The sequence below is a fragment of the Pithys albifrons genome, chromosome 3 (genome assembly GCF_047495875.1).
Source record: "Pithys albifrons albifrons isolate INPA30051 chromosome 3, PitAlb_v1, whole genome shotgun sequence".
Classification (NCBI taxonomy): Eukaryota; Metazoa; Chordata; class Aves; order Passeriformes; family Thamnophilidae; genus Pithys; species Pithys albifrons.
Window position 1 is genome coordinate 36,556,054 of NC_092460.1, and position 15,270 is coordinate 36,571,323.

The following is a 15,270-nucleotide window of genomic DNA, read 5'->3' on the forward strand; positions in this document are numbered from 1 at the left end:
AATTTCTTTGGTCTGTTCCATAACCTAAGTACTAATTCTGCACTGGTATGGGTATACATTCCAGAGAAGAGGACACACCCACCAGTAGTGGAAACATAAGACTGAGAGTAAGACTTGGACACTTTTCTTGGGACTAATACAGAACATCTTTCATGACCTTGGCCAGAAAACTTTTTGTGCCCCAGATTCTATATCAATAAAAAAGAATAATGTTACTTCCTCGCCTTCAAAAGGCTGTCTGTCAAGTTTAATTAATTAATATTTATAAACGTCTTAAAGATCCTTATCTGCAGACGAGCATAGCAAGACCATTTGTCATTATTGCATTAATTTCACTTTAATTCTTCATTTTTATCACATGTATTTCTTTTAAAGTACACATTGTTTCTTCCTGTTTCCAGAACTATAATAATTTAAATTTAAAATCCCACCATTTTCTCTGTAGCAGCTTTGGACCTCTTATAGCCCTATTTTTATTTCCATATCCTAACTGTAGGTTGTAAAAATTCCAAGGATCCAAACCTGACACTTTGTTCTGAAGCATCGCCCATATGCCACAGTTGTAGAACAAATGTTAAAAATGGTAAAATTGTAACAACTGATGTTTTTTCAGAGGTGAATACAGCCAAATTTATACCAGCTACATTCAGAATGGTGACCAAATGCTATCAGAGATTTCACCAAGAGCTCCATTTCTAACTCCATGAAAGCTGGTAGCTGCTTTGCAAGTGACTTCTATGAGGTCTAGGAAGTGAGAGAGCCAATTATGTCTGCTCCTTAATATCCCTATTATTTTCAGTTATTTTTACATTATTACATGATCCTATTTAGCGTTTCATAGCATTCATATTCTTTTTCATTTTCAGGTGGGAAGAAATGCAAGATGTACATTTCTAGGGAAGTAATAAAAAATTAGGAAAGTAACAGTCTGAACACAACAAAGCTAGTCACAGCTCTGAACTCACCTTGTCCTACAGTGTATTCTTTTTTAACACTGTAGTCATTTAAAAATCAAACATCCCTAAAGAACCATAAAATGTACAGCTGCTAATAAGTATAGCACATTACAATTACGCTCTTTAAAAAAAAGCCAAATTGACCTTTTTCATCATGTTGCATGGAAAATTAAAATACCAGGCAAGTAATAACCACTGCTTAAACCATATAATAATGCAAAGTAATAATAGTTTCTAATGCTATTTAAAGTCCTATATCAATTTTGTCTTGCTACAGAACTAAGAAGCTGTATTCTGAGCAAGGCAGGCAGAGGCTCCCATAGCACCCATTTAAGAAAGACACACGCACTCTCTTAGGTTTCTTTTCCTTCACATGCCGTTTTTTCCAAACCACGGTTCTAGTATCATTATTAAGGCACCTAATATAATTCTGTTGTTCGCTTCATTTATTACATGCCATAATGGGGCTGCATATCTTTAGTGTTGGTTATGCACAATTAGCACTTAGTTATTGTCTTGTCACTTCAGCCCATACAAGACAAACTTCTTTAATGTAAGAAGTCAGCTAATCTTCATCAGTCAAGCAAAGCCGACAATGTTTGTTAGTCAGAGTGCAAAAGATTTTCATCATAGTTAGCACTCGTGGATCTGAGGAAGTGAAATTTCTTTTTCTCCACCCTCCCGAAAAAAGCACAGCTGTTGTGATTATTTTTAATACTCCTCTTTTACAATTACAATTGTGAACTAATGTGCAATTTCACTTCACAGCTAATACACATTGTACTGTGCCTTGGGGCCACTGACCCCCTGGAAAAGTGCTGTTAGGTTCTTCTGAAATGGAGCTTTAGTGGGATATTTTAATAGTTCTTAGCCTCATTATTCCTGAGCTTTCAATCTAATCTTTTATTTGATTTTTACTTTGTATGTAGTTTCGGAAAAGTGTTGCTGAAATAATCTTACAGGTGTCTTGGACTAAGAACAAAAGCATCAATTTACCTGAAATACAGTCTAGTTCATTTAGTGAAAACAGGGCATGGTTCCAGAAGTTTCACAGAACTTCAGAAATTCTCAAAAGTGACCCTAATCCTGATTATATTGCAATAGCTATCATGGAGCCTAATAAAGCTGACTACCTGTAGGGTATCTTTCTTCCTCACACTTTGGAGCTAGCAGCACTCTGAAGAATTAATTTCCTTGGTTTTTTTATAATAAATCCTATTTTGTGGGTGCTCCAACATAGCTCTTCTGTGGTTCCTGTGGTAAAGTATCCCACTGACTACATTCTCTCATTAATAAATATCTTCAAATCTTTTGTTTCTCATTACTTGTGTAACAATAAAACCCTGAAATGCTAGACACCTGACACATCACTCATTTTGGAGTTTTTTACATCTACTGTGAAACTTTTTTAAACTGAATAATCTTGTCAGTCACCATATCATGAATAATTTCTGTTGTCCTTCTTAGGATCCTTTTTTCTTCTTCTGGTTAAGCTAATCAAAATCAAACAGCAGATTCTGAGTAAGGATGAGTTCACAAGTTAGCAGTTTAACTTTCTTTCTTTATTGAATGCCCCTTTCTATGCAAAATAATGTTATTGAGAGTTTTTAGATTTACTCTTTCCTTTCACTCCAGTCACCAATTCCACTAATATGGAATTTATTTACGGAAGAGAACATTTTTATTTACTAACACATCAGCAATATCCAAAAATCATCAATGGATGTAGCAAGGCTTACCAGCTGTTGCAAGACCTGGATGTTTATCCTTATTCCCCAGTTTCACTCTCTCTTCCCCCATTAAATCTTAAGTCTTCTGGGTCATTCTCTGCAGTAGTTCTGCAAAGTATATAATGCTCTTTGTTTGGTTCCACATTTCACTTTCAATTATCAACTACCATTTAGGTTTTTCCATAAAGGAACATATGCAATGTACTCGAGTAAAATTGTTTCTTCATCTTTCATTACTTTGTCTTTGCAAATACTGAATTTCTTCTGACGCTCTGTGCCTGGTTGCTCCTTCCAGTCCTTTCTGCCATCCACACTAGCTAATAATTATATTAACAAACATCCCACTGATGCTTGGGGCAACACCTTCTTCAGGCTTGCTATTGCATGACCTTCACATTCCTATCCTTTAAATAGTTGATCCTGGCCCAGTGAGAGAGATGCCTTCCTCTTTTTGCCTAGCATTTCTTTGAAAGATTTGGTGACCTTTCTGCTTTTATGTACAACTTCACTTGTCTGCTTTAGGAGTTTTGAGTATCTACAACTTACCATCGAGCACAAGTCTAAGTATACATGGTAATTAGACCCCCTTGGGTTTGGGGGACTTTTATTCAGGTCATTAACTCCAGCTCTGAACTAAGTCATAACATACCTATCCCCTTGTATTGGCCTCCTGAATGTGGCTGTCTTAGTTTGAGGGGAAAAAAACAAAATGTTTACCTACAAGCGTAGGAGGGGATTCCTCCACAACAATCGTGTCACTCTTTATCAAATTTAAGAAAAAGAACTTTAATGAGAAAATGGATATAACAAGGATAACTGTTCTTAACTTTTACACACACACACACACACACACACACACACACACACACACACACATATATATATATATATATGTATATATATAACATATATGCAGGTATAGATACAACTGTAAACAGACCAGAGCGAACTGCTTCCCCAACACCACAAGAAAAAAAAGAAAACAACAACTCCCAAACCGGCAGGTTTCCTCCTGGAAAAAAAGTTATACTTATGGGCAGTTTCAGTGTCACACCCCGACTGGCTGCAGGGTGAGCTCCCAGTCCCTCTCCAGCGAGACAGAGACGAGCAGTGAGCACTCAGATGAACTCTGTCTCTCCCTCTGTGTCCCTTGTCCCAAACGAAGAAGGAAAACTGGGAGAACCGCAGCGTGTCTTAGAAAGCAGCTGTAACTTCTCTCTCCCGGGTCGCTGCTGCGGCGGGAAGACCTGAACGGCAACCGGGGCCCCAGTGCTGAAAAACCAGGAGAAGCAGCAGTGGCAAGAAGAAACTAGCTTACTCCACAGAAGCAGCGAGGAGCAGGAGAGAAAGGTTTCTCTCTGACAGCCCGCACACGCAGCTCCAATCTCCCCCAGAGCTGTGTGATGTCCCCGAGAACAAAAGAGACAGTCCAAGCCCATTTCCCACCACACCTTTCCCCCGTCTCCACTACCCAAAACAATCAAGAAGGAATTGGTAGTAGTTATCTACTTCTTTTGTTAACTAATGGCATGGGGAGAGAATTTACATCAAAACTACAACAGTGGCATTTTTAGAGTGAGGAGGAAAAGGTATTGTTTCACATACTGTATTCCAAGAGGAGAGACTGTAGACACAGACAGTCTGGAAGAGACCTCCTCAGCCACCAAGCCTAGTCCCCTGGTGTCAAATAGGCACTGTCTCCTACTTTCCCTTTCATAAAGCTATTCAGCTCTAGGATCTAATTGCTCCAGCCAGCCAGTTTTGGAGATATTTCCTGCACTTTTTTCTTTATATCAATGCTTAAAGCTGTAGCAATTTTGTGAATATTAAGCTCTGTCCTTAGCCTAAAGGTTTTAGCATCCTTTTATCTCTCATGTCTCTGTCCAGCTTGCTCCTAATTTGAAGTTTTTCCATCACCTAAATGCCCGCAGAGCTTAGTGACAGTCATCTTAATGGTGTGAGTGTTCCCCTTTCTTCTCTGTAAACATATTAAACTTCTCCACCTCACGTTGACAGTAGCCTCAATATATTTAATTCCTGCAGAAAATTTATGGGGGAAAAAAGAAAAAAAAGGAAACCACTGGAAAAATAAACTTGTAAACAGACACTGCCATTCACACTTTGTCAGGTTCCATGTGTGTGACTAGCGAAATGGAGTGGAAAATCTTGCAAGTGGGCTCAGCTGTATCTTTGCTTGACACTTTTGACTACAACAATGATGTCAGTCTGCCTTCGGCTTTCCCACTTTCTAGAGTTTATGTGTCCTTCTTTCACTCTCTGTCGGCATCTTTAGCAGCTTGTTCCATATTTCTGAGATATTTTCTCTCTGCCGTTTGAAGTCAGCTCAGGGTATGGTTTAAAACCCCCATCTGCTATCACTGAGAGGTATTTAAATCAACTGTTCTACCCTTCTCTCTGAAATAGCCTTTATTTTAATGGGAACTGGACTGAAAATTGTTGCACACTCATTCAAGTCGCTGTCCTGATGTAGCTGTAAACACTTACCTCTAGTATAAACTGTAAAATGCCCACACAATGCTGCCTTTGTTCTCTGTCAAGTGGCAGGGGAGGAGTGCAATGCCAGGGACATCCTTGTATCAAACACCAATATTAGATTTTTTCATAAGTGGTCATTTTAGAAATTCTGCAGACCTGAATACTGCTTATTTTCATTGAGTGTCTCTAAATTTAGAATAAAAATTAATACATTGTCCATACCTGCTATTTAAAACACAGTAAATGAAAAACACACCAAGCTGAGGTTTGTAATTCCAAGTTAAACTGCCATTCTGTGTGTATTTACACTACATCATTCTGGTGAGAATGTACAAACCCAGGCACAGCTCCCATTTTCCAGCCTTTGAAATGGACATTTTGACAGAGCCCCAGAATTAGTAAACCACAGATGTGGACTGATTAGCTGTGATGTTAAAGGGTGGCTTTGTTCTCTTAGTGATGCATATAGATTAGTGTTAGTGTGCTATACTGGAAATGCAAAGAAGCTTTAAAAAAGAAAAAAAAAGAGAAAAGGGGAAAAGCAGAGGACAAGTTACATCACTGATTGCACAAAGCAGAGGGGAAGGATGTGGGTGTGGTAAGTCTGAGCTTCCTTTATCTTCGAGGAAATCAACTTAATGCTTCCAGATTTTGTTTCTTTCTACAACAAAGATCTGTCTTTACCAGAGGTGGCATACACAGAGCCACCTTTGTTCACAGTAGTATTTCTCGCTTTCTTAAGAAGTCTTTGGTACCTTGACACACATCCTGTACATCAGAAAATATGATAGACAGCAGTGACATCTCCTTAAATATCTGTTCTGAACAAGGAAAGAGCTATATCTCAGAATGGAAGTTTTATACTTCTTGTGATTAGTCTAGGCATACCTTCCCCTTCCAAACAAGGTGATAACAGAGGTCATTTTGTAATATAAATGGCCTTCCTTTTACCATTGTAAAATATGACAGGAGTTCTAGGATGTAGGTTAATTATAATGGTCATTCTACTAATGTCACAGTCATGTCAAAAGTACTATTATCAATTTATGGTGGTAAGTCCAATCTGGCATGTTAATTCAGCCTATTGTATATTCTTTGCTGTTCATCTTGCATGCCTATTAAAAAAATGGGTGAAGGTTTTAGGGAAGACTACCATCTGCCTGCTAGAAGAGTAATAGTCTTGCCTAATTATATACTCCTAACACAGTGGCATCTTAATATGCTCCTTGACTCCATTTGATATACATGCCCAAATTGTGCCCTGATTTACATACTGTGCCAATTCCATAAAAAACCTCCATCCTTAGTGGAACAGTAGGCTCAAATTTACCCTTCCATTTAAAACTAGGCCAGGTTTAAATTGTGGAGTGAGCAAAACCAATCTGCAGTAGTTACAGCTCTAGCTCTTTCACTTCAGAAGAGGCTAAATCTGTTTTTGAGAGTCAAATAAGGTTGAAAGTGTGAATGGACAGAATTTGTCATATTTCATCTTCCTACTTGCCTTGCCTCATTGTGCCTGGCATCTAGCATGCCATGATTATAAGTTTTTCACCTGGTGCCTACCTCATTGTCACCTAATGAGTGCACGATTCACACATTTAATGCCCAGAGGCCGACACAAGCCTCACTGTCAGTCTTTGCCAAATATGTTTCAGTTGCTGAACTTGAACCATATGAAAACAGTTGCAGAATTTGGACCAAAAGTGTTGCAAGTAACAGGTTTCCCCCAAGGCACAAAGGATCATCCAGATGAACCTAGAGGATGTCTTACCATGCAGACAGACCCCCTCCGTACAGGTTATCACACAGTCAAGCGTGTCTAGACAGACCACTGACAGGCTCTCCACAAGACAGCTGTACAGTTGGAAGGTAAATGATTTGTGGAACTGTGTATGTTTAAAGCCACTCATGCATAAAGCTGTCAAATGCCATGTAGACATTGGTAGAGCATTTCTGGCTCAACATTAACATGGCAAAAGCAAAAGGCATGGACACTTTTTATTGGGAAAAGATACCTGACACCCCCATGTACCTGATGCAGTTTAATTCCAACTGTGTCACTTCTTTGAGAGCTGAGAAACAAAACCCTTCAGCCAGGATATTGATGCAAGCAATATTGCAAGAAGTCACATGTGTAAGCAGTGTGCCATACAAGTGAACTGCACTTAAGCAGCATATTTTTCATTTACTAAATATTTTAAACAAGTTAGTCTGCCAAGCTCTGTGTTATGCTGGAACACAAAGGAATACATAGCTGAATAATGTTCACAGTTCAGTTAGTGTTTTCTGCTGGTTGCAGAGTCTCCCACTGGTGCCTGACCTGGCAGGAGGCACACCTGCCATGCAGTAACCCGCCGATGTGGTGGGCACTGCTGGCCAGACATGTCCCACTCAGTCCCCATCGTTAATCGCTGAGCAAACTGTAAGGGAGTGACTGACTTGTCACAATACAGTAACTTCTCCTGCTTTTAGTCCATATTAATTAATCCATATGTTTATTTAAGAGAAACTAAGAAGGACTGGCTTTTTTAAATTCTTGTTAACTGTGACTTGTTAGGGAAAAATAAGTTTACATATTGGCACTAGTTAAAACTCTTTTACCTAATCTTGTAAGATGTACAAAAGAATTTTTGTCAGCATTGCTGTCAATGGACAAAATTACCAAATATGGAAAAAATGCCAAAGAACAACTTTTCTGCGTGAATTCTACATTTCAACATAGCTATTCAAAATCATTTGTGTTGTTAGTAGCCTAGTATACCAGGATTGGGGTGGGAAGAATAACAGGAACCCCTAAATTGTGTAAAAGAGTCTTGGCCATAAATAACTTAAAGATTTTGGCATCATTCCCTAATCTTATTTTCAATCATCATCATCATCAGGCAGTAATCCTACACACACAAAAAAAGTCCACAAATAAACAAACCAATTTTCCTTTAAGAGCAGAGCTAATTCTTTTCAATCCACTTTTTTATTACACTATTTTCCCTCTATCTATTTAGCTAGCATAAGGATAAATTTCCAAAGCTACCCAGTTGGAAAATAAATGGGTTCACTGTTTGTCTAGCATTCCAATCTTCACAAATGTAAATCAGTCCAACTGCTACTCATTTAAACCTCCAACTTCACAAAACATTAAAGGACTGCTTTCCATACACAATTTAATCTGTGACAATTCACCAAGATTTCTGCTTGAACATCATTGGAAATTGACTATCTGATAAAGACAGACCACTATCAGAGGTCAGATGGGGCAGCCTGTGTCATTTGCGGAGTTTTACTGGGTCAACTACAGCAGGCACCACTATTTGAAGGTTAAATTGTTACAATTAAATACATATACAGCTATTTCCATAGCTACTTTGCTGTTAAATCTAGCGTAAACAACACAAGCATTTATATCTGACCCTAATTGTGTCCAAGATGTCACCATTTGGAAATTATACAAAAAAGGACATTATAATCTGTTACACATTAAACAATACTTTATGTAGTGAGATCCATAATTAGCTGGTAGAAGCTGGTTTCATTTATTCACATCAGTGTTAAGGGGTTCATTTAGGTTACTTGCTTTCATTTTAATTGGAATAATGTGAGCAGCGCCTCCCAATATATTTTATAGCTGGAGAGTTCACTATAAACAAAGGCATGTAACCCTGCCAAGGCAGTCACTAGGGAAACTTCTTCTCTGTGTTGGCCCTATTCACTTGTTTCCTAAGTATCCTCAAGAAGACTGCCTTTGTCGAGGGGAAGGGTTGAGGGGGCGTCAGGGAAGAGCCGCCTTCAATTCAAGCATGCTGCTTAGCTGGGAAATCCTACTTTACTCGATGTTTGAAGCCAGCCAGCCAGGAGCATTAACATTACGTGATTTTCCTAGTCATCAGAGAAAATCAAATGAAATCTCTCAGAAGCTTTTTGTAGCAATCAGATCATTCTGATGCACATAATAGTATAACAAGGTAGGTATACTGATACCACAAGAGAGAGAGTAGTTAGCCAAGTAACTAAATTTATCATCAACTCCTACAGGAAAAAAAGGAAAAGGTTTCTTTGCATGCCTGTCTGCCTCTAGTTTGTACCACGATATATGTAAAGTTTTGTGTATGCTAGAAAGGGTTCTAGTGAAATATCTGACTAGAATATAACAAGCAATTCTCACCAGCACACCTGCACAAGAAAAATATAATGTATCTCAGACAAGCTTTCTGCTGCATATGGTCACTTTGTTTTCTTTGTTTTTCTTCTGACTTCCATGAAAGCAGGACATTTACTTTGCACTCAGTAGCGTGGGATATTTATTGTGTTTTATCTATATGCAAGTGACCTGATCCAAGACTCCCACAGTCTTTGGTGGGCTTTGAATGCAGCCTTTGGCTGGGGGAAGCGAAAGCACTTGAATGCAATAGATTTTGTTGAAAGCACAGGACTAATTCTGGTACCAGAGCAGTTCGTCTGCTGGGCTTTCACACATGTGCACACGTGTCTGTGTGCAGTGTACAGACAGCAGAGGTGTGAGCTGTGCGGTCAGTGCATCGATATCATGAACACTTGCTGTGCAGTCTTTATGTGAAAGATCATATCACATCATTCATCCTCAAACTATCTCTTTTGTCTCTTTATTACTGTAATTTCAGATTTTGCGTTGGAGACAAATTTTTCCTGAAGAACAACATGATTCTGTGCCAGACAGACTATGAGGAGGGTTTAATGAAAGAAGGTTATGCACCCCAGGTTCGCTGATCGGATGCCACATCATTAAGAATAAAAAGCACTATGTTCTTTTATCTTTTTTGCTCAACATGTATATAAGAAATGACACAGGAACCTACTGAATAGCATAGATATAGGGAGACAGAATGGTTGCGTGACATAAAAGGTGGACTGCATCTGTATGTAGTGAAAATTGCTCCAGTTCAGAGTTGAATGTTAATTAAAAAGGTACTGTAAATACAGCTGGATTCTTTTTGCTTGCTCTTGGGGGTTTTGGTTTGTTTGGGGTTTTTGGTTTCTTTTTGTGTCACTTGGCATGAGATGTTTATTTTGGACTATTGTACATAATGTATTGTAATATTTGAAGCACAAATGTAATACAGTTTTATTGTGTTACCATTTGTGTTCCTGTTTGCTTCTTTGTATTGTTGCATTTAGTACAATCAGTGTCTAAACTTACTGTATATTTATGCTTTCTGTAACTACCAGCTATTTTAAATGAGCTGTATCTTTCTAGTAAAAAGCATTAAAGAGCAAATCCCAATCATTATGCTACACTTAGAGCTTAAGAATACTGTTTACATTAAAACTATGTAGAAAACTAATAACTAGCAGCACCTGCTGCTAATGATGCTATAGTTAAGGGTCTATCAGCACTTCTGTTATAAGCCTCTATTTTTCAGGGGTTAAGCATCTGCTGTTTAATTCCATAGATTTTTCTCAAAGAGCACTTTTATTTTACTACAAAATTTTGAAAAGCAAATCTGACTTGTTTGGGATATATTATAAAAGGTGCAAAAGTTAATGATTTTGGGTACTGCTTTTGTGCCCCATAGGCATTCCAAATGCCTGGATTTGATCTTTAATTTAGGTGGAAATTAAGCCCTAATGCAGACCAGTGCCTCTGGGTATCTTATTTTTTATATATATATAAATAAATATATATATGTTATTTCCTGAAATAATTTAGTTTGGGAGCGGGGGGAAGGAAAGGGAGAAGACTTCTGTTTATATACACTTTTAAAAATTCTTAAAATTTGAGGACTCTCTCTCTTTCTCTCTCTTTCCTTTCAATTTTCTTTTTTTTTTTTTAAATCAGGGCTTAACCCTTAAGTTTTCTGGGGCTGTGCTCAAGAATCCCTGGAAAAAAAGTGAAAGTAGAAGGCACTGTAAACAGCCCCTTCGGAGGGTCTATTTACATTAAAAAATGACCCTGAGCTGACACTGAGAGACTGGTTACTAATTACCCACCTCAATGAAAGCTGAAGGTAATTTAAATGCTCATGTGGATGGGACAAAACTTTGCAATACCAATACAGAACATGAGAGCTACCACTCTCAGCTGCAGAGGTACTTTGCTGTCCATGCCAAAGTCCTTCAGGTTTGTCCCATCAATACTGGCAATTAAAATCTTTTGGACAGAGGTGGAATCACTGCTGACAGATCTTGTTGGCAATCAGTCCATTTTCTAGGAGAGGTGGATATCTGTTTTTAAAGCCATGAAGCTATTGCATTAGCAGGGTGTCCCTAAGTGCTCGTGCCCCTGACAGAACTTACAGGTGTTTGGCAAAGGAAAGCAGGATGGATGTGTAAAAAGTTGTTAAATGCATATTTAATTCTTTTCTGTTTGCCACTGTAATCTGGCTCACGGGCAAAAGAATCTGTATTAGAAATAAAAAAAAACTCCAATAACAAAAAACTGAACGGAAACAACAAAACAGTATTAAGGAAAAAAAAACCATAAACAAAACAAAACATGAAACCCACTATACCCTATGTTGTTATGGAGCTGGGCTCTTGTTTTCATTTAGACTAAGAACCCTTCTCTCTGCTCAAGTTGAGTGCTGTCCTTCCCTGCTCTTCATGTCCTGTTGCGCAGTTTCAACATATTATTCCTGGGGATGGTGAAAGAAACTTTGTAATGCAGTGGGGTAATTTCTCTAGTGTATGGCATGAGTACAGTGCACAGTGGCTTGACTTAGAAATGGATATTTAGCTCTAATGACTATTGTTACAGTGCAGGTTTGTTTCTGGTAGTGAACCCTTTTAAAAATAAGCATGGCTCACAAAATTTGACTTGGACTTATACAGGACCCGTAAGAAATGCAATGACTCCTCAGGCTGTTCTTGCTAATTAGAAGAAATAACTCCAAATAGTTTTTCAAATTAAATTTAGCCCTCTTTTATGGACTATCTTCCTTGCTAACCTTGAGCATAAGTCTCTTTTCCACTCCTTCCAGAGTCCCTTAATGTCTTTGGGATAACGAAGCAGTTGGCATCAGAGGTACTATTAGGCTCTTCCAGATCTACTTCCGTGCAATAAACAAGCTGTCCTTTCCATGAAGGTCAGGATGGACAGAAAGGGAAGAATCATATTACCTTATTTTGAGTCCAATTTCAATATTCTCCTCTGTTTTCTCTTGGGTCTTTCTGTTAGAAGTCAAAAAGATCTCTCTCCTGCTTTCCACTAGTAGACTTCAGAATAGATAGAAATCCCTGGTTCAGTAATAGGGTTGGAGAACAGGAAATGAGGGACTTCAGTTCTGCGTTTGACTTCCTGTAAGCTTGGGCAAGTCACTCAACTTCTCTGTGCCTCATTTGTCCCTGTCTGTCGAATGGGGCTAATGCATACACTGCTTTTGTAAAGCATTTTTGGCTCTTCAGGAAGTCAAGAGCCATGCATCGAAGTGTTACAAAGAGTATTAGAACATCATGGGAGAAGCAGAGCATTCGCAGTAGGTAACCACAGACCTGTGGCAGGAGTGGACCAGAACCACCTAAGCCTGGGGAAGGCCTTGTTGGGGATGATGGCAACTACACACTAATAGCGCTGTGCTCTCTCATTACCACAAAGTGCCACTGCTCAGCTCTCTATGGAGTAAATGAAGAGAGTGGCATGGGAAAATAGTGGCTCATTATTACATGCCATGTTGCTCATATGTGCATATGTGTGTTTTGTGACGTAAGCTCAAAGTGGAATGTGGTTCTGCTATGAAGGAAAAAAAATTATCTCACCATTCTATCAACTTTAACTGATGTAAGGTATAGGAATATTGATACACACATTTGCAGTACTGCAATGGTATGACATTGCTTTCAGCACTCTAAGCTCATATATCTTATTCACATACATATCTAAAATTTGTATATAGAGGATATGGTATAAACTTAGATTAGATGTAGGTCAAAGATCAGTTACACATTTTTGTGTATTTCAAATTGACATCTTGCCTGGCTGTTAAAACAATAACTGGGAGTTGAAATATTTAATAGAAACATTTACAACTCCAATAAAGTATAATAACATAAGACAATATTGAAGAGAGATTATCTGCCAGGCCACCTTATTGATCTTTTTGACAGAAGCCTAGACCATTCCTTTGGGTTGCTCTTAGTTATCTACTGTGGTTCTCCTTCTCCATCACTGTGTGTGTCAACATGCTCTGTCTGCGTACATGAAAACATTCTGCTAGAGACAGGTACTCAATGTATGCTCATTTGCCAAGCAGGAATGCCTTCACTTGTGTCTCCTATCTTTGGGGTATTTTATCTCTATCTGTACAAATTGCTAAGTTTAGCCAAACAAAACTAATAACAATTTTTTTAAAATCTACTATTCTTGAGTGGCTGTTTTTTGAGCCATGTGGAAAAGTACAAATTTTCAAACCTTGATTTTCAGCTGTAAAAAGCTCCTCTGACAACAGTAACCTGCTCTGTCTGTTACCTGCCACTACTGGTGATGAACCAAGACAGCCTGGATTTGGCAGAAGCAGTGACCAGGGCTAAAAGTTGATCTATTTCATTATTGTAGTTTTGAATTTTTTGAGTTGTTTTTTAAGCACACCTTCTTGTGTTTTCCTGTCCTCCCAAGCTGCTCAAATTTTTGCTCATGTAATGTAAATAAAGGCAAATCATGCAGCAATCCCTCAAATGTTTCTACATAGGAAATGACTTGAGGAAAATAAAGAGAAGAGTGGTCAGTGAGAAGGGAAACTGTGGGGGAAAGAAGCAAACAGGGACTGTGGCAAGGTTTCGCCTGTACAGACTTTAAAGTACTTTAAAGGCTTTTTTCAACATAATATGCAGCAGCTTCTTATAATTTTCTCAGCAGTAGGTAGTTTACAGTCATCGGTACCTAGAACAAATCTTGTCAAAAATGAAGGTCTGTAGTGATTGCTGGGTATAATTTTATACATTTAGCTGATTTTTCTGAAAGCTTCCACTGTGCTGCTGTTGTCAGACTAAATTATCAATTTAGCCATTTGTTGTTTAATGAATAAAAACTCCTATGGCATTGGAGATGTTGTGGTTTCAATAAAGCGAAAGCTTTAACAACTCAAACTACAGAAAGCAAAGTGTGTACTCTATATAAGAAGAGTGTTTTTATTCTTTTAAATACCACTGTAGATAAAAAAAGCTGATTACATATTCACTTAACACATTTCTCCTACTTCAGGCCAATGATGCAGACCAAACCTGTTTACTGTTCAGTATGTGCAAGATAATAGGCCATTAGCACAAACATGCTCCCAGTAAAAATCTTTTGTGTAGGCACCTTTCTAGAAGCTGCCAATTGTGGGTGATAGAAGTATTATAAAGGAAGTGATTTTAATACTATTTAAGGCATTAAAAGCTGAGGAATATCTGTTTAAAGTAAGAGCTGCATGTATCTAATACCTTTTAAAATGCCCTTCTGCTGATTTATATTCATCCTGAACCTGCTAATAATGAGTATACATAAGCAAATACCATCTTCCACCTATTCAGCATGTCATTGATATGAAAGCCCCAGAAAATATCTCACGTAATCAGTGTGTTCAGAGAGTTATCTAGCACAAATTACTCATTAACTCAATAGCACATAATAAAAAAGAACATCAATTAATTAATGAGTCACCCTCAGATCACTTTGATTACAACACAGCTCTGTTGAAACAGCAGTTATAAATGGAGCTGCCTCTCTTTACTCATTGTTTGCAATTGGCCCATTATTTTGCAGAGACCAGTGTCATATTTAACACGTGCCTACAGGTAATTGTGTGATTAGTTTCATAAATGAAGATGCAGAGGGGAACACAGAGTGTCTTGCAGCTGAGTCTGAAGATGCAGGAATCCACCATATCTCCCACAGCCTGCCAAGCGAGCAGATCTCTGCACTTGCCACAAGGCCAGCCTGCCCCTGCTCTGCAAGGTCCTAGTGACAGGACAACACCCAGAAGTACTTTAATCTAAAGATCTCAAAGCCCTGGGCAAACACTTCTGATTTGGGCCTTCCTCCTCTCTGAGTGTCAGTCTCTTCTCCCAAGTATCAAGCAACAGGATGAGAGAAAATGGCCTCAAATTGTGCCAGAGGAAGTTTATATTGGATATTAAGAAAA

The 15,270-nt window shown here is 38.4% G+C and overlaps 1 protein-coding gene across 4 annotated transcripts in view; it reads left to right on the forward strand.

The window, feature by feature from the left end:
* Window positions 1-14,191, forward strand: part of LMO3 (LIM domain only 3) — a 61,891-nt gene extending 47,700 nt beyond the window's left edge. For all 4 annotated transcript variants that reach the window (XM_071551369.1, XM_071551370.1, XM_071551371.1 and 1 more), the window contains one exon: window positions 9,817-14,191. In XM_071551369.1, coding sequence (XP_071407470.1) covers window positions 9,817-9,922 — 106 coding nt within the window. In that variant the 3' untranslated portion in view covers window positions 9,923-14,191. The remainder of the gene's footprint in view (window positions 1-9,816) is intronic.
* The last annotated feature ends 1,079 nt before the right edge of the window (window positions 14,192-15,270 follow it).